The following is an 18,540-nucleotide window of genomic DNA, read 5'->3' as shown; positions in this document are numbered from 1 at the left end:
CGAAGTTAAGTTCTAATGATCTGACCAAAAGTACTTCAAGAACCAAAGAAAACCACTTCTCGGGAAATGCGGAGAAAAGGTAGGGCTTAATGAAGCATGTATAACAGAAAGACTGGTAGGCATCAGGCAGTGGGCATCATTTCAACCTATAGTAGACACGGTAAATTCACATGCAGCGTTAATTTAGGCACTCCATGATGTGACTACCCTACCAGCCAATAAGCACTCAGAATTTGATAGGCTTAAGCTAATAGTGGCAGGGTGTGAAAATCCAAGAAATCTGGGTTTTAGCCCCAGTTCCCCTTAGTAGCTATGGGATTTTAGACAAGTCCTCTCCGTGCTTCAGCAAGATGAGAGAACATCGGCCCTGCCCTCATCATTGGAATTGTGATACCAAAATGAGACCATATGTTAAGAACTGGACCTCTTAAGTCACACAAGTCATGAAATGAGACATTGGTGTTTGATGTATAGTAAACATCTGATAAATATTAGCTACTCTTATTATGTTGGTATTATTGCAGAGCTGGGACTGAAGCTCTAACGATTGTGTTCTATATATTACAAAGTTCAGTGGGCTGTGAAAAATCATGTAAAGCCTGAAGCTCTCAGTTGTTCACGTTGGGGCGGGAATGGCATACTTGCAGGTTTGGTAATGTCTTCTTCAGTCAGGTGAAAGAAGAAAATACCCAGTGAAAGCTGTTAAATGTAGATAATTTCACATGAGGAATGAGAAGACAAAGAACTAAAGACTGTAACCTACATGCCCAAATGAATCGCTTTCTTCTCAAAAGGATGTAGCTGCAATTCTCCCTGAAATGACATCACGTGAACTTAAGTGGGTGACTGAATTATAAGGCTGGTGTGAGCATGGGGTGTGGCAGTGGCGAAATAGGTCATACACGTGACATTTCATATTTAAAAGGTATTCAAACTTTCTAGGGAAAAAAAGGCAATCTTTTCCACAGACAGTGAAGTATATTCTTTGACATCAGCAAAATGATTAATCAATATCAATCAATATCCTATTATTTACACGCCCTTCTTCCCATCTTCTCCACTGAGCGAGTGCACACATGTTTAGCAAATCTAACCACTCAGAGAGCCTCCACCCCTCCTCTCATTTTCATAAAGTCTTAGTACTTTTCCATGGGGCCCTTAGTGTATACCCTTTTCAATCCAGAAATAATAAGCTTTGTTTTTGGACTTTAAGACAGTTCACTATTTACCATAAAACAACCCAGCCCCACACATGCAATTTCTGGTATCTTGTTTGTTGAGCCACCATATAGGCAAGAGATCAAAAGTTTTTAAAAACATCTGCTTTGGTTTTTTAGAAACCTGACAAACTTACTGTATAATTTATGTGGAAGAACTTTATGACTTCAAATGAAGAGGAACTTCTTAAGATGCAAAAAGACCAACCTCTTAATTTTTAAAAAAAAACGATGAATTTGATTACATAAAAACCAAGGATTTCTGTTAAATGAAAGTCACCATAGACAAAAATAATAGACGATAGGTTGGGGGAAGATTCTTCAATGTCTAAAGCTAATTTGTTTTCTCATTGATTTGTGTTAGTTCCTTGTACATTCCAGAATGTAATGTACAATGTGAATTTAAAAATACCTACAGAGTTTACAACAAAATGTATAAATATACGAATATATGTGAAAAAGGCAGTCTATGGAAACAAGAGAATTGTGAATGGAAAATACAGACAAAAAGGAATATATAACAAAACACATATGAGCAGGAATTTTGCGGACTGAATAAAAAACTCCTATGCAACTGAGGCCCTTAAAAATCCATTACTCAGGCTGGGTGTGGCAGTTCATGCCTGTAATCCCAACACTTTGCCAGACCGAAGTAGGTAGATCACTGAGTCCAGGAGTTTGAAAACAGCCTGGGCAACACAGTGACCTCGTCTCTACAAAAAAACAAAAATTAGCCAAGCATGGTGGTGTGCACCTGTAGTCCCAGCTCCTAGGAAGGCTGAGGCAAGAGAACTGCTTGAGCCTGGGAAGTCCAGGCTGCAGTGAACCGTGATCATGCCACTGCACTCAGCTTGGGCAACAGAGTGAGACTGTCTCAAGAAAAAGAAAAAAAGAAAAACCATTGCTTCCTCATTATCTACTTGCTTATTTTTCCTTTAGAGGATAATGTAAGATTTCCCATTTAGAGAAACTAAGAAGTCTTCCTTCAGAAGATCTGTTGGTATGAAGTGTCCACTATCTTAGCCTTCTGTATTCCTCCAGCTTTTCCAGTAGGAGGTCATTTTTCACTGGCTTTAATTACCATTCTAATTCACCGGTTTCTAATTACTATCAGAACTTGCTCAAAAGAATAAGCCACCTTGACAATTCTTTCCCTTGGCAGAGTGGGGATCTACTGAAATGTCACTCTTCTATGAAAAACAACAACAACAATATTGTATTTATCTGTATTCAGTTCATTAGGTCTAGAAAGTTCTGTATATTTACTGACTAGTCAAGTTCTAAATAAAGCTGGTTCTTTCTGATTGTCTTTCACAGTAAATATAAGAATATAGTTTTGCAGTTAGTTCCTTCATTTAGCTGACTAGTTATAACACTATTTCAGAAATATTTTTATGTTTAACATATATAAGTATATGTAAATAACTGCAGTGCAGAGGAGAGTCCCAAGGAACATTCTTGGCTTGTAAGCCTAAGAGATCACACAGTATTTTCTCCAGTTTTGAGTGGATTAAGGGAATATACTTTGTGGGGTTTTTTCCCCTGCCATTAACATCTTATTTTCTAGCTAACAATATTTTGATTCACAGCAAGTGTTCCAAAAAATAAACATGGGAATAAGTGGTTAAAGCCCTAGTCAGATTTGGAGGCGGGGTAAGTCAGCTAGCACCACCTTTAAGAACTAGCCTAAAGAATGACAAGATGAAGGCCTAAACAAATAAATATCTAATATGTGCATGTAAGTTACAAATTGCAGTGTCAAGAACTCATCTCCCCTGAAGGTAAAATGACCCCAAGTAGGTCTGACTTACTTAGGACTCCTCTTTCCACTGTGCTAAATGGGGAACACATAGAGCAAAAGCACATTTTCATTTTCTGCATTATCATCAAATAATCCCAATGCTTTCTCACCAGTGTCCCCTCTTTGCTTTATTAAAAAGTCTTACTAATGACCTACAAGTCACTTGCAAGATACTTTTCTCTTTCATTTTCGGATCTCTAATTTCTAGTTTGCACACACTTGCTACACTGTTTTTTGGGTTTGTTTGTTTGTTTGTTTGTTTTGGAGACTAAGTCTCACTTTGTCACCCAGGCTGGAGTCTCACTTTGTCACCCAGGCTGGAGTCTCGGCTCGCTGCAACCTCCGCCTCCAGGGTTCAAGCAATTCTCCTGCCTCAGCCACCTGAGCAGCTGGGGTTACAGGTGCTCACCATAAACTCAGCTAATTTTTGTATTTTTAGTACAGATGAGGTCTCACCATGTTGGCCAGGCTGGTCTCGAATTCCTGACCTTAGGTGACCCGACTGCCTCAGCCTCCCAAAGTGCTGGGATTACAGATGCGAGCCACCACGCCCAGCCTCTCTGTGGGCATCTCTTCGCTTGTGCAGTATTCCATTTTTAATATATATTATTTCCTTCGATTTTAATAACCTAGAGAAGAATTAGGCTGATAGCAATTAACTGGATCATTTATTCATTCCTTCATTAATCATTCATCAACTGAGTTCCAAATAACACTCATAGTACTAAGCAAGGATGAAACCAAGAAACCTTTAGAAGCTGTAGTTAAAATTTTCTCCCAAGATGTATTTGCTAGCCCACCATCCTCCTTCCCCAGGGCACACAAACATGGTCTGAAGTCGCATTTCGTTTTAAGGCCCAACCTTGAGAATCAGGAATTCTCAGCTCTCCATTAAAATTTCATTAAGATTGTACACCAGTAAACTACTAAGGGATATTAGGAAGTTAAAATCTGATTCTAATCCCAAAAGAAGTTGCTCACATAGACAGACGCTGGACTACCTCTAAGGTCTTTTCTAGGCGCACTGGCCTGATTCAGAACTTCAGAGGCCCTAGACTTGGTTAAACTCCACTCAGTGCTCAACTCTAGAAGCCAGCCTTGGGGTGAAGGGATTAGGCTAGATTCAAACATTCAACAATTTTCATTTTCTGTTTAAAAAAAAAAAAATCACTCACTATTCACAGTATTTTAAGTCTTCAGTGGCATTTTGCTTCTAATAATGACACCTAAATTCAGATGAAAGGGAAATAACTTTACTTGTTTAAATTAAATGGGAAGGGGGAGGCCAGAAATTATGAGTAAAAGATATTATCCAAATAAACATATGATCTCCCTATGATCATTTATTAAATAAGATGTAAACCTCTATGAGAGGTTTACATCTTATTTAATAACAGCAGTGATGTCTTTCTCAGCCACAGTCCTACTAGTCTCAAGGACAATCCTATCAGTCCCGTTGTCAGAACCCAAGAATCAAGAGTTACCAGTTAACCTCTGATAAATTTCCTTGCACGTTACGAATTTAGTATTCCCCCTCTCCCTGAAGCTAAACATCCCCCACTATGTCATAGGATATTTACTGTTCTGTACTTATCACTAATTCTCGGTGCTACATCTAGTACGTTTTTATGAGCGTATCTGCCCACAAATTATAATCAGGCATGACCTTAGAGATCCAGAGCTCATTACAAAGCTAACATTACGCTCAGTTCTTGTGCTAAACTAGCTTTTTCTCATTGTTGATGCCAGGGCCACCAATATCAGAATCGCTTGAAATTACTACGTCCCATCTCGGTATCTGGAGGGTGGGATCTGTTCATCTATTTTAACAGTGAGTCTATGCATATTGCGGTTTTGCAGCAGTATGCGTAGACGCAGAAAACAAAAAGTTCCAAGTAGTAATTTTAAAGAGTTCTGAGTTTCCTCGTCTGTCTCTCCGCGACTGAACTTTCTTTGGCAATAGGTGAGCAACAATATTTACGTCACACCACGCGAAACTTCAGGGGGCCCAGCTGGTTTATGCTGCGTCGAACTGGAAAGTTTAGTTACTGTGACGTTAAGAATGTGTTCCGGGGGCAAGGGGAGGAAGCTTTTTGCAGGTTTTGATGGTTTGCCTGAGGAGGAAGAGGTGAAGGTCGGAGAAAGAGTGAAGCAAATCACGGGGCCCTCCGGGCTACCGCGCCGAGTTCTCAAGGTGCCGCCCGCACGCGGGGAAACCCCGCCGGGCGTCTCCCGCCGCAGAAGGGAATCGCCCCAGGGATTAGGAGGCCACAGCACGAGTTAAGAAACACAACCGAACCACGCGGACGGGGTCGCAGCATTACCGGGTTGCGACAGGTCTTGGAGCGCGGGTGACATGCTGTCGAGTCTCCTCCTCGCGCAGAGGGCGCGGCGGGGAAGACGCGCTCTCCACAGGTGACGACGGCCAAGGGCCACGCCAGCCAGCGCCAGGCGAACCTGCCACAGAAGGCCCGGGTCTTTTGACGCCTCCCGTTGGCTCGCGTCGCGGGGGAACTGAGGACCCCGAAAGCCCGCTGCGCCCTAGGGCCTCTCTCGGGGCTGGGCGCGGGGCTGACGGGCAGACGCGCGGCGCGGCAACTGCTGGAGCACGTGCTTTCTTCCCGGGTTCCCGGCCAGTCCCTGGTGTCTGCCTAGCTGCCAGACACGCGCGGCCGGAGGCGGAGTCGCGGGAGGGCACAGAAAAGGACCCAAGAGAAAACCCGGAGAGGAGGACAACGTGGCATCCGGCTCTAAGCCCCGTAGACGTTTAAGACTCTTCAGAGCGCCGTTAGTTCTGCGCTCAATCTGGCCTTGGCGTGGGAGGTCCCGCCCCTTCCGGCCTGTGATTGGGCTGCACGAGCTCCTCGCAGCCACATTGGCTATCAATGTAAACCACTCACCTGCAGGTTAGCCCCGGGGCTCTCTGGGAGATGTAGTCACGCTCCCCAGTTGCCCGCCGGGGTTTTTAGCGTCTCAGTGCCCAGGATCCGGAAGTGTAAGCCGAAGTGGCCCCTCTAAGGAAAAGTCACAGCGCCAAGTTCGTGCTGACTTCGACACGCTGTGTGGTGTCCAGCCTGAAATTTTAGTTCCGTTTTGCTGTTGACTGGCGCTGGGCAAGACCGTTAACCTCTCAGTCTCCACACTCTAAACAAGAATGATAGGATGGTAGTAATTAGAAATTTTTAGCGTTGTAATAGGCATTAAATGAGATCGTGTGACCGCGCTATGAAAACTCTGAATTTACCATATTGTCACTTATTGACAGTAAAAGTATATTGAGCACCTACTATGTGTCAGGCATTGGGGTACACACTTGGAATGCAAAATCAGACAAGCTACATCGCACCCCCACCTCCTTCTTGGAGGAGGAACTCTACCTAGTTCGATTAATAATTGAACAGGGAAAAAAGAACCACATACATTTTGAAAGAGCTGCAGTATTCAAAGGGGCTTGGGAAAGGTTTCAAAGAAGAATCTGGGTCCTGAGGGAAGAGTGGTGCCAGGTAAGGTTGTTCTAGTCAGGAGAAGCTCCCTGTGTACAACACAGCACTTCAGAGAATTCTAAAATAAAGGGCAGCTGTGTACGGCTGAGCATGGTAGATGTGAGGCAAAGCAAATGCATCCAGAAAAATTAAAATTATAACCAAATTATGACGTTTACTAAGCTTTAAAAAAGGCACAAATTTGCATGCCATTCTCATTTTACTGTATGTAATTATACCTCAATTTTGAAGGTTTGAAAAATTATGTTAACGTGTTCACATTCTTACCAAAGGTGGTCCTACTTGGAAGGTGGGGGGAATGGAGTAGGAAAGAGAGAATGCAACAAAGAAGAGAGGGAGGAATGAGATGTCCCTAAACACCCAAAAATCTTAAGATTATAAGGGCTAGGGTGAGAGTGGGTGAGGGATAAACGACTACACATTAGGTGCAGTTTCCACTGCCTGGGTGATGGTGCACCAAAATCTCAAATCACACTAAAGAACTTATTCATGTAACCAAACACCACCTGCTCCCGGAAAACCTACTGAAATAAATAAGAGAAAGAAACAGAGAGAGAGAGAGACAGAAGGGAGGGAGGGAAGAAAGAAAGAAAGAGAGAGAGAGAGAGAGACAAAGAAAGAAAGAAAGAAAGAAAAAAGAAAGAAAGAAAGAAAGAAAGAAAGAAAGAAAGAAAGAAAGAAAGAAAGAAAGAAAGAAAGAAAGAAAGAAAGAAAGAAAGAAAGAAAAAGAAAGAAAGAAAGAAAGAAAGAAAGAAAGAAAGAAAAAGAAAGAAAGAAAGAAAGAAAGAAAGAAAGAAAAGGCAAGGTCTTCTATGCTGAACTTATTATTTATCCAGGCTTGATAAATCATGATGGTTTTCTCATATTGATTATTATATTTATCATTTCTCAACTCCTGAGTTTTTATCTGCAGAAAAAAAAAGTAGTAAAATTTAACTGTGTAAAGATGCACGTGTTTAAAAAAAAAAAAAACAATTATAAGGGCTAGTTGTTTGTTTGTTTGAGACGGAGTCTCATTCTGTTGCCCAGTCTGGAATGCAGTGGCGCAATCTCGGCTCGGCTCACTGCAACCTCCACCTCCCGGGTTCAAGCTAGTTTTTTAATTATGTATCCCTCAAAGTTTGTCGACATGTGATCTTTCAGCCACCTAGTTGGCAACTGTCCCCCTACTCACATTCTCTTACTGGAAATTCCAGGAGTCGTGTGCCAGTCCCTGTTTGATGCAAGTCATCAAAGTTTACTTTCTCAGCTAAAACTGACCAAATTCTGTATTTCTTAAAGTCATAAGAGTAACAAGACTAGAGGAATGCATAGTGCCTGAAGGGGCAGTGAATTTCTAGTACAAAAACTCACGCAGTTTAAAGTTCCAAGAATACTGTATGGGTTGCAATATGTCCCCCTCAAAGATATGTTGAAGCCCTAACTTTCAGTGCTTCAGAATATGACCCTATGCAGGCTAGGTGCAGTGGCTCACACCTGCAATCCCAGCACTTTGGGAGGCCGAGACTGGTGGATTGTTTGAGGCCAGGAGTTCGAGACTAGCCTGGGCAACATGGTGAAACCCTGTCTCTGCTAAACGTACAAAAATTAGCCGAGCATGGTGGCGCACACCTGTAATCCCAGCACTTTGGGAGGCTGAGGTGGGCAGATCACCTGAGGTCGGGTGTTCGAGACCAGCCTGATCAACGTGGAGAAACCCGTCTCTACTAAAAATACAAAATTAGCTGGGTGTGGTGGCTCATGCCTGTAATCCCAGCTACTCGAGAGGCCAAGGCAGGAGAATCACTTGAACCCGGGAGGTGGATGTTGCAGTGAGCCCAGATTGTGCCATTGCACTCTACCCTGGGCAACAAAAGTGAAACTCCATCTCAAAAAAAAAAAAAAAGAAAAACACAAAAATTAGCCAAGCGTGGGGCACATGCCTGTAATCCCAGCTGCTGGAGGCGGAGGTGGGAGAATCGCTTGAACCTGGCGAGGTAGAGGTTGCAGTGGGTGGAGAGTGAGCCACTACACTCCAGCGTGGGTGACAGAGAGAGACTCAGACTCAAAAAAAAAAAAAAAAAAAAAATGACCTTAATGACCCTATTTGGAAATAGGTTTGTTGCCGGTTAGTTTAGTTATGAGATTATCATCCAGCATAGCTCGTGTCCTTACGAGAAGAGGAGACACACGAGGAGAAAAGAGCCACTTGCCAACAAAGGTGGAGACTGGAGGGAAGCACCTGCAAACTGGGGAAGTCCAAGGATTGCCAGCAGACACCCAAAGCTAGAAGAGACAAGAAACGATTCTCCCCTGTAGGTTTCAGAGAAAGCACTACTCTGCCTGCACCTTGATTTGGGACTTCTTGCTTCCAGAACTGTCATGTAATAAATTTCTGTTGTTTTAAGCCACTCAGTTGTTGTACTTCCTCAGAAACTCTAAAGCAATCCTTGGAAACTAATACAATGATATCTGTGGATGGGGTGGGACTAACAAGGGTCTCTATCTCTGTAGGAGAGAACCTGCTATTTTAAGTTGGTGATAATCTGCTAGCCTGCTTTTTTCCCCCTCTTTAAGCTCATCCTCATTAAACTCATCCAACACAAACCCATTGTTTAGAGGTTAGGGTCCAAACAACGTCTTAGTGATGTGGGACTTCTTTCCCTGTGGAGTTGTCTTCATAGATAGAAGTGGTGATCAGTGAACCTAAATATCCAACTCCTACTGTATACCAGTAGCAAATTGACTTTCCAGCTTTACACATTATTCTCTGGTCTTGGTGGTTGTGTCAAACCCATTAGGTGGCTCTTTGTGTGCTGCTAGTCAAGAGTCTGGCAAATATAAACTGTGGACCAGATCTGGAACAAGGATGTACTACCTCTGGAGTCTTTTGGGGTGACTATGGGTTTTCCCCCAGAAGATCCCTGTCACAATGGTGAGCCCCGCGATTTCCTTCCCTCAAATCCCTTCACAGTATTGTTGACAAAAAGAGTCAAACTCTGTAAAATATTTGAAGAGATTTATTCAGAGCCAAATATGAGTGACCATGGCCCATGACACAGCCCTCGGGAGGTCCTGAGAACATGTGCCCAAGGTGGTTGAGGTGCAACTTGGTTTTATACATTTTAGGGAGACATGAGACTTCAATCAAATTCACTTAAGAAATACGTTGGTTCAGTTCAGAAATGTGGAACAAGTTGAAGCCAGGCATGGGGTGGGGGTGGGGAGACTTCCAGGTTATAGGCAGATTTAAAAAGTTTCTGGTTGACAATTGGTTGAGTTTATCTAAAGACCTGGGATCAATAGAAAGCAAATGTCTGGGTTAAAGGATTGTGAAGACCAAAGTTCTTATTGTGCAGAGGAAGCCTTCAGGTAGCAGGCTACAGAGAGAATAGATTGTAAATGCCTCTTATCAGATTTAAAGTCTATGTTAATGTTAATGCCTGACAGTTATAATGAGGCATGGCCCAGGCCCCACTTTTCTTCATGACCTGAACCAGTCTTTCAGGTTACTTTTTCTTTTTTTTTTTTTTTTGAGATGGAGTCTGGCTCTGTCCCCAGGCTGGAGTACAGTAGTGCGATCTCGGCTCACTGCAACCTCCGACTCCCTGGTTCAAGCCATTCTCCTGCCTCAGCCTCCCTAGTAGCTGGGATTACAGGCATGTGCCACCATGCCCAGCTAATTTTTGTATTTTTAGTAGAGACGAGGTTTCACCACGTTGGCCAGTATGGTCTCAATCTCCTGACCTCTCGATCCACCCGCCTAGGCCTCCCAAAGTGCTGGGATTACAGGCATGAGCCACTGCACCCGGCCTCAGGTTACATTTTAAGTGTCCCCTGGCTGAGTGGGAAGTCCATTCGGATGGTTGAGGGGCCTTATCACATAGGTCAACAACCGTTATGATTACCCATACGGATTGCACTAACCGAGCTGAATTTTGAATCTGTGGGATATGGCCCTGGCACCAGGTACAAGGTAAAAAGGAATGTCATTTTATTGTAACCAATAGCCCTAGAAGGGCTTGCTCTCCCTTTCTTCCCGCACTGAGTTAGATACTTGCTGTCTCTCTCTGTGAGACTTGACACCAGAGGGTATCAATTGACTGAATTTGTGCCACCTGTTCCAGGAACTCCAGAAGCATTTTTTTTTAAACTTCACTTGGACAGAAGCATTCTGAATTATCCAAAGACAGTTCATCTTTTACCTAGCTAACTATGCTAGCACTTAAATGTAGACAGGACTAAAATTAAATGCAAAAATGGATTTTAGCTTACATATACTGTCAGGTGAATTTCTAAATTCTTAGGTATAATCTCATATTTAATCTTCACCCTATAACATAGGGTTCATATTGTGAAAGGCAAATAAATCTTGGAGTCAAGTGCAGAGTCACACCTGTAATCCCACACTTTAGGAGGCCAAGATGGGTGGATCGCTTGACGTCAGAAGTTCGAGACCAGCCTGGCCAACATAGTGAAACCCTGTCTCTACTAAAATTACAAAAATTAGCCAGGCATGGTGGCGTGCACCTGTAGCCCCAGCTACAAAGGAGGCTGAGGCAGAAGAATCCCTTGAACCTGGGAACAGAGCTTGCAGTGAGCTGAGATCGTGCCACTGCCCTCCAGCCTGGGCAACAGAGTGAGACTCTGTCTCAAAAAAAAAAAAAAAAAAAAAAATCTTGGGACCCCAAAATTACTGAGCCAAAGGGAGGATTAAAGCTGGGAACTGCAGTGAGCAAGCCTGCCTTCCATTCTATTCCTAAATAAGATAGCAACAAAGATTTTTTTAAAGCCATATACCTCCCTCCCTCACAATTTGCCCACAAGAAAATCTCTTGTGGACAAAGGACAGACAGAACTCAAAGTCATCCCTCTGCTCGTGTGAGACAAATGCACATCTCATTGCTTGCTCTGCCCTATAGTTTCACTAAGCCAGACTAGGCATAAGTGAGTATTCCTGTAAATTGTATATTCAGTGAAAGGCTAGTCAGAAACTCAAAAGCATGCAACAGTTGTCTCTTACCTACCTAGGACCTGAAAGTCCCTCCCCACTTGGAGTTGTCCCACCTTTCCGGACTGAACCAATGTACATCTTACAAATATTGATTGATGTCTCATGTCTCCCTAAAATGTAGAAAACAAAGCTGTGCCGCGACCACCTTGGGCACATGTCTACAGGACCTCCTGAGGCTGTGCCACAGGTGCGTCCTTAACGTAGGCAAAATAAACGTTCTAAATTGACTGACGCTCTTCTCAGATATTTTGGGTTCACAATATAATTGCCCCTATTTTAGAGGGGCAGAAATTGAGGCTTAAAGAAGTTACAAGAAGAAAGCTGGGCATGGTGGCTCACGCCTGTAATCACAGCACTTTGGGAGGCCGAGGTGGGTGGATCATGAGGTCAGGAGTTCAAGACCAGCCTGGCCAAGATGGTGAAACTGTGTCTCTACTAAAAATAAAAAATTAGCTAGGTGTGGTGGTGGGCACCTGTAATCCCAGGTAGTTGGGAGGCTGAGGCAGGAGAATTGCTTGAACCCGGGAGGCAGAAGTTGCAGTGAGCCGAGATCGTGCCACTGTACTCCAGCCTGGGCAACAAAGCAAGACTCCATCTCCAAAAAAAAAAAAAAAAAAAGAAGAAGAAAAGAAAAACAAGAAGAAACAACCAAGGCCTCATGTAACTAGAGAGCCTTGGAGTGGGGATTCGGGAGCCCTGTGCCAGAGCCCAACACCATAAGTTAGGGGTTTAGTAAGCAAAATTTTATTTCCAAATACTGAAAATATCAGTATCCAGAAACTAAAGGTGAGGGGAGCACTTATAGGATTAACTGCAAGGACTTTTAAAATATTTTTTTCAGAAAATCCAAATAAGGTGTTACTGAATGACTGGTTTTGCTTTCTTTTTGTTTTGGTTTGGTTTGTGGATGTTGTTTGGTTTGTGAATTTTGAGGGGGGAGCTTTTTGGTTTGGTTTGGTTTTGCCTAAGAATATAGGCAAATGTTTTTGTTTAACAGGCAAGAATATGGTATTTAATCAGCTTAAAATGGTAAACTAAGAGCTAAACTTGATAACTGCTAAAATGTTTTACTTTGAAAAACAAGCTATAGGAGGGAACAGTACTCTTACAACCACTTGTAAAAGTCTTACCTTTGAATCCTGGAAATGTACATAATGAACATGGAGGAAAATCAGAACTAATGTTTTTATTATTATCTTTTAGAGACAGGGTCTCACTCTGTCATCCAGGCTGGAGTGCAGTGGCTCAACCATGACTCACTGCAGCCTCAAACTCCCGGGCACTAGTGATTCTCCCACCTCAGCCTCCCAAGTAACTGGGACTATAGGCACATACCACGACACCTGGCTAATTTTTTTTTTTTTTTTTTTTGATAGAGACAGGGTCTCACTGTGTTGTCCAGGCTGGTCTCAAACTCCTGGTTTCAAGTGATCCTCCCACTTCAGCCTCCCAAAGTTCTGGGATTATAGGCATGAGCCTCCACACCTGACCAGAAATAATTTTTAAATTGTAAAGAGTTCATTGAGAACAAATTATCTTCTCATAACTACAAAAAGAGATTGGTTAATGTTTAATGATTAAAATGTTCAGTAATCTAATCGACGTTGGTAACTTGCTTTTGTTTGCCTCTAGACGGCAAATTTAAAAGTAGAGGTGATTTGAAAAAATTAAGGGAACTAGCCAGTTTTGTACTGTTTTCTGGCCTTGCCTGAAAAGTGAGGTTCAATTAAGACAAACAAGTCGAAACTGAGAATATCTATCGTATTTGGAACATAATTCAAAGGTCAAACTATACTACAAGTCTACAGTACCAAAACAGCATGGCACTGGTACCAAAACAGAGATATAGACCAATGGAACAGAACAGAGCCCTTAGAAATAATACCACACATCTACAACCATCTGATCTTTGACAAATCTGACAAAAACAAGAAATGGGGAAAGGATTCCCTATTTAATAAATGGTGCTGGGAAAACTGGCTAGCCATATGTAGAAAACTGAAACTGGATCCTTTCCTTACACCTTATACAAAAATTAATTCAAGATGGATTAAAGACTTAAATGTTAGACCTAAAACCATAAAAACCCTAGAAGAAAACCTAGGTAATACCATTCAGGACATAGGCATGGGCAAGGACTTCATGTCTAAAACAGCAAAAGCAATGGCAACAAAAGCCAAAATTGACAAATGGGATCTAATTAAACTAAAGAGCTTCTGCACAGCAAAAGAAACTGCCATCAGAGTGAACAGGCAGCCTACAGAATGGGAGAAGATTTTTGCAATCTACTCATCTGACAAAGGGCTAATATCCAGAATCTACAAAGAACTCAAACAAACTTACAAGAAAAAAAACTACCCCATCAAAAAGTGGATGAAGGATATGAACAGACACTTCTCAAAAGAAGACATTTATGCAGCCAACAGACACATGAAAAAATGCTCATCATCACTGGCCATCAGAGAAATGCAAATCAAAACCACAATGAGATACCATCTCACACCAGTTAGAATGGCGATCATTAAAAAGTCAGGAAACAAAAGGTACTGGAGAGGATATGGAGAAATAGGAACACTTTTACACTGTTGGTGGGGCTGTAAACTAGTTCAACCATTGTGGAAGACACTGTGGTGATTCCTCAAGGATCTAGAACTAGAAATACCATTTGACCCAGCCATCCCATTACTGGGTATATACCCAAAGGATTATAAATCATGCTGCTATAAAGACACATGCACAAGTATGTTTATTGTGGCACTATTCACAATAGCAAAGACTTGGAACCAACCCAAATGTCCATCAGTGACAGACTGGATTAAGAAAATGTGGCACATATACACCATGGAAAACTATGCAGCCATAAAAAAGGATGAGTTCATGTCCTTTGTAGGCACATGGATGCAGCTGGAAACCATCATTCTCAGCAAACTATCACAAGGACAAAAAACCAAACACTGCATGTTCTCACTCATAGGTGGGAATTGAACAATGAGAACACTTGGACACAGGAAGGGACACTTGGACACAGGAAGGGGAACATCACACACCGGGCCCATTGTGGGGTGGCGGGAGCAGGGAGGGATAGCGTTAGGAGATATACCTAATGTAAATGACGAGTTAATGGGTGCAGCACACAACACGGCACATGTATACATATGTAACAAACCTGCACATTGTGCACATATACCCTAGAACTTAAAGTATAACAATAATAAAAAAAAGAAAGGTGTTCTTGGTATTCTTGTACTTCTAGATCCAATAGTAGAAATTCTATAAATTTGGGGGGCTATGACTTATGTATATATGTATTTAACAAAATATTTATTGACACTGTGATGTCAGACACTGCGGCTAAAGTGATGAGATTAAACAGACTCATCCTGCAACCTAGTGGGTAAGACAAACAGTAACAAATATATCATTATGAACTAAGATGGGAGCCAGGTGTGGTGGCTCACACCTGTAATGTCAACACTTTGGGAGGTAGAGGCTGGTGGATCATCTGAGGTCAGGAGTTCGAGACCAGCCTGGCCAACGTGGTGAAACCGTGTCTCTACTAAAAATACAAAAATTAGCCGAGCATGGTGGTGGGCACCTGTAATCCCAGCTGCTTGGGAGGCTGAGGCACCAGAATTGCTTGAACCCAGGAGGCAGAGGTTGCAGTGACCAGAGATCATGCCATTGTACTCCAGTCTGGGCGACAGAGTGAGACTCCATCTCGAAAAAAACTTAAAAATAAATTTTAAAAAACCAAGATGGGTGTGATAGAGAAAGCTCTCTATAAGCTAGGTGCTGTTATTATCCTTCTTTTACCAATGAGAAAACCAAGATAAAGAGAAGCTAAATGACTTGTCCAAGGTCACACTTCTAATAGATGATGCAGGTGGACCTCAAACCCAGGAAAACTGTTCCCTGCGTTCATGCACTTAATCACTAATACTACTCTTTGGGAAGCCGATGAAAGCATTCTCTCCCCCAGAAAAATGGATGCACCAAATTGCTTATAATTTCAATTGTTATTCAGATTTACTGGTCTCAATTTACATTATGAAATCAGTTTATAAAATGTTGCTGCATCCTTATATTTAAACCAAATTCATCTTAACATCAAATCCTGGAATTTTAAGTAGGCTACATTTTCAATGGGAGATAGTCCTACTTGGCTTGTTTAAAAGAAGATCACCAAACATCATCCCCAGAATATTAGTACAAAACTTTCCTGAGCTCTGGCAGTGTTATGCGATCCTTGCAGTTGTTGCTTTTCTGGCCGGAAACCTCTGTGGTCAGTGGCACCTTTGCCCGAGTTTTGCTCAGGCCCGCTGGGCCTACTTGTCCTGGAAGGCTGTACTCGGCTCATGCTACTGGCCTGGATCCCATGCCTCCAAGGGAGAGTGAGTCAGTCATGGAATGGCGAGGAGTATGTGAGCAAGCATGGGGTCCAGCCACTCTGCACAGTCAGACATGCCAGCTGCTGCCACAGAGTGGGCAGCTCCAGGTGCCAGCATGGGTGCCAGCTCTCTGTGAGGCTGTGGATGAACCAGTTGCACCTCAAGCAGCTTCCTCAGCTGGTACCAGGGAATGTGGTGGCACCCAGAAGCTTGAAGACGCCAGAACTGCAGGGCCCCAAAGAGGGAGTTACAACCCTGGCTTGGGGAGTTCCCAGGTCTGGGCTCCCTGAGGGGCCACAGCTCTTCTCTCCTCTCTTCGCCTGCAATGTGGCAAGCTAGGAACATGTTTCAGCCCTGTTTGTATTACAGCTCTTTTAGCTTCCCTATTTGGCGAGTCCTGAGTTTTTGTCCTGCATCCAGGAAGAATGAGGTATGTATACAAGTGGAAGATGAGCAGGATGAAGAGGAGCTTTATTGAGCAATAGAACAGCTCAGAGGAGACCCTCAGTGAGCAGCTCCTCTCTGTAGCCAGGGTGCCCTAATGAGTGTTCAACTGTCTAGTTCCTTTCTGCAGCTGGGCCCCCTGTCACCTCCTCAGCTCTCAGCAGAGAGGAGAACCTGGGGTGGGCAGCTCCCCTCTGCAGCTGGTTGTCCTGTCATCTCCCTGTCATCTGTCCTCTGCTAGAGTCTGGCTGAGTCTGGGGTTTTTATGGGCCTCACAGGGGAGGAAGTGTGTGCTAATTGGTTCATGTGTGGGCCCAGGGTAAAGCACCACAAGTTCCCCCTCCAGTCTGTGGGACTGAGAGCCTGGCCCCCTAGGCTTCAGGCCCTCCCCAGTTTGAAGGTGGGGCTTCCCTGGGCATCAGCCCCCTTCCACCCAGGAGTCTGTCTTCTGCTGTGGTTCATGGTGCCCAGGTTGTTCATGCCAAGGGGCACCTGCAGGCCAGCACCCAGATGTCCTCAGTGCCCCCTCAGCCTCCCTCCCATGCTCGTCGGTGCCCAAACTCTGGAGGGGAACAAGGCAGCAGGGGGCTGGTGTGTCTGCACTGCCGGAGGTGTATGCTCACTTGGCCAGGCTGCAACAGCACCCAGGCGTGGCCCTGACTCTGCTCTGAGATTGGAGTGGGCATCAACAGTGGAGAGAAGCCAGGCAGAGGGAGCAGACACTTCCAACCCTTCACAGGGGCAGGGGACCTTCACAGGTCCTAGACAGTGCAGAGATGCGGGGTCTGCAGCCATGGTGGGATGCCTGCAGCTGCACTCGGGGAGCTCCTGCCTCACCAATTCAGAAGGGGCAGGGCTCCCACTTGTTCCTGGCTCCCACAGACTCTGTGGAGCATGCAGCCCTGGCCAGACAAGAGTGGGCAGCACAGTCAGCTGCCTGTGGGACACAGGGCATGGGGGACACGGGGCACAGGAACCCATGGTCACCACTGCTGCTCCCACAGCTGCTCTTGCTGTCACCACTCGCGCCTACCTGCCGCAGCTGAAACCATGGCAGCAGCAGCTCTGGACAGCCCACCACTGCCATCAGTAGGTAAGGTACCTTTGCCTGGTTCAATGTGTGGCCTTTTGCCTTGCGTGCTTTTATGTCTGTTATTTGATTTAAAAAGTCTTATTTGGCCAAACGTGGTGACTCACACCTATAATCCCAGCACTTTGGGAGGCCAAAGCGGGTGGATCACTTGAGGCCAGGAGATCAAGACCAGCCTGGCCAATGTGACGGAACCCTGTCTACACCAAAAATACAAAAATTAGCCAGGTGTGATGGCGCATGCCTGAAGTCCCAGCTACTTGGGAGGTTTAGGTAGGAGGATCACTTGAACCTGAGATGCTGAGGTTGCAGTGAGCCGAGGTTGTGCCACTGCACTCCAACCTGGGTGACAGAATGAGACCCTGTCTCAAAGAAATGAAAAATAAATAAATAGAAAGTCTTATTTAAGTAATGCTATGGTTGAATATGTCGCCCAAAGTTCATCTGTTGGAAACTTAATCCGCCATATTCATGTGTTGATGGTATTTGTAAGTGGAGCCTTTGGGAGGTAATTTGGGTTAGATGAGGTCAGCAGGGTGGGGCCCCCATTATGGGATTGGTGGCCTCATAAGAACAGAGAGAGGCCAGGTACCTCAGAAAATGAGCGGAGTGGAAATGAGTACTGGTTAGGACAGAGGCACAGAGAAAGAAACCCAGCAATGTCCACCTTGCTGATAGGATCTTTAATCTTGTTCCTCAGATGAAGTGCAGCTGGTATCTATAATGGAGACTGGCTCCCTCAGGTTCCTGTGGCTTAACAATGTTACCCTTCAAAGTCACCCAACAATTCCTAGGTGGTGAGCTAGTCCTTCTCTGGTGACAGTTGACCATATTGGGATTGCTCTTTCCATTTAAAATGGAACAAGAGTATACTTTGGTGTAGGATTAAGAATACATACATGCATCATATACTTCTTTTCTTTTCCTTACTTTTCCTTTTTTTTTTTTTTTTTGAGATGGAGTTTCGTTCTTCTCTCCCAGGCTAGAGTGCAATGGCACAATCTCGGCTCACCGCAACCTCTGCCTCCCAAGTTCAAGCGATTCTCCTGCCTCACCCTCGCAAGTAGCTGGGATTACAGGCGCCCACCATGCCCAGTTAATTTT

At 44.0% G+C, this 18,540-nt stretch overlaps 1 protein-coding gene across 3 annotated transcripts in view; it reads right to left on the bottom strand.

Moving 5' to 3' along the window:
• Window positions 1-5,690, bottom strand: part of MTR (5-methyltetrahydrofolate-homocysteine methyltransferase) — a 111,308-nt gene extending 105,618 nt beyond the window's left edge. For 2 of the 3 annotated variants that reach the window (XM_050770680.1, XM_050770697.1), the window contains exon 1: window positions 5,343-5,690. In XM_050770680.1, coding sequence (XP_050626637.1) covers window positions 5,343-5,376 — 34 coding nt within the window. In that variant the 5' untranslated portion in view covers window positions 5,377-5,690. The remainder of the gene's footprint in view (window positions 1-5,342) is intronic. The other variant, XM_050770689.1, reaches the window with a different exon arrangement.
• Between the last annotated feature and the right edge of the window lie 12,850 nt (window positions 5,691-18,540).

This window comes from Macaca thibetana, chromosome 1 (assembly GCF_024542745.1).
Source record: "Macaca thibetana thibetana isolate TM-01 chromosome 1, ASM2454274v1, whole genome shotgun sequence".
NCBI classification, from domain to species: domain Eukaryota; kingdom Metazoa; phylum Chordata; class Mammalia; order Primates; family Cercopithecidae; genus Macaca; species Macaca thibetana.
Note: the sequence above shows the minus strand (reverse complement) of the source record. Positions and strands in the feature narration are given on the sequence as shown.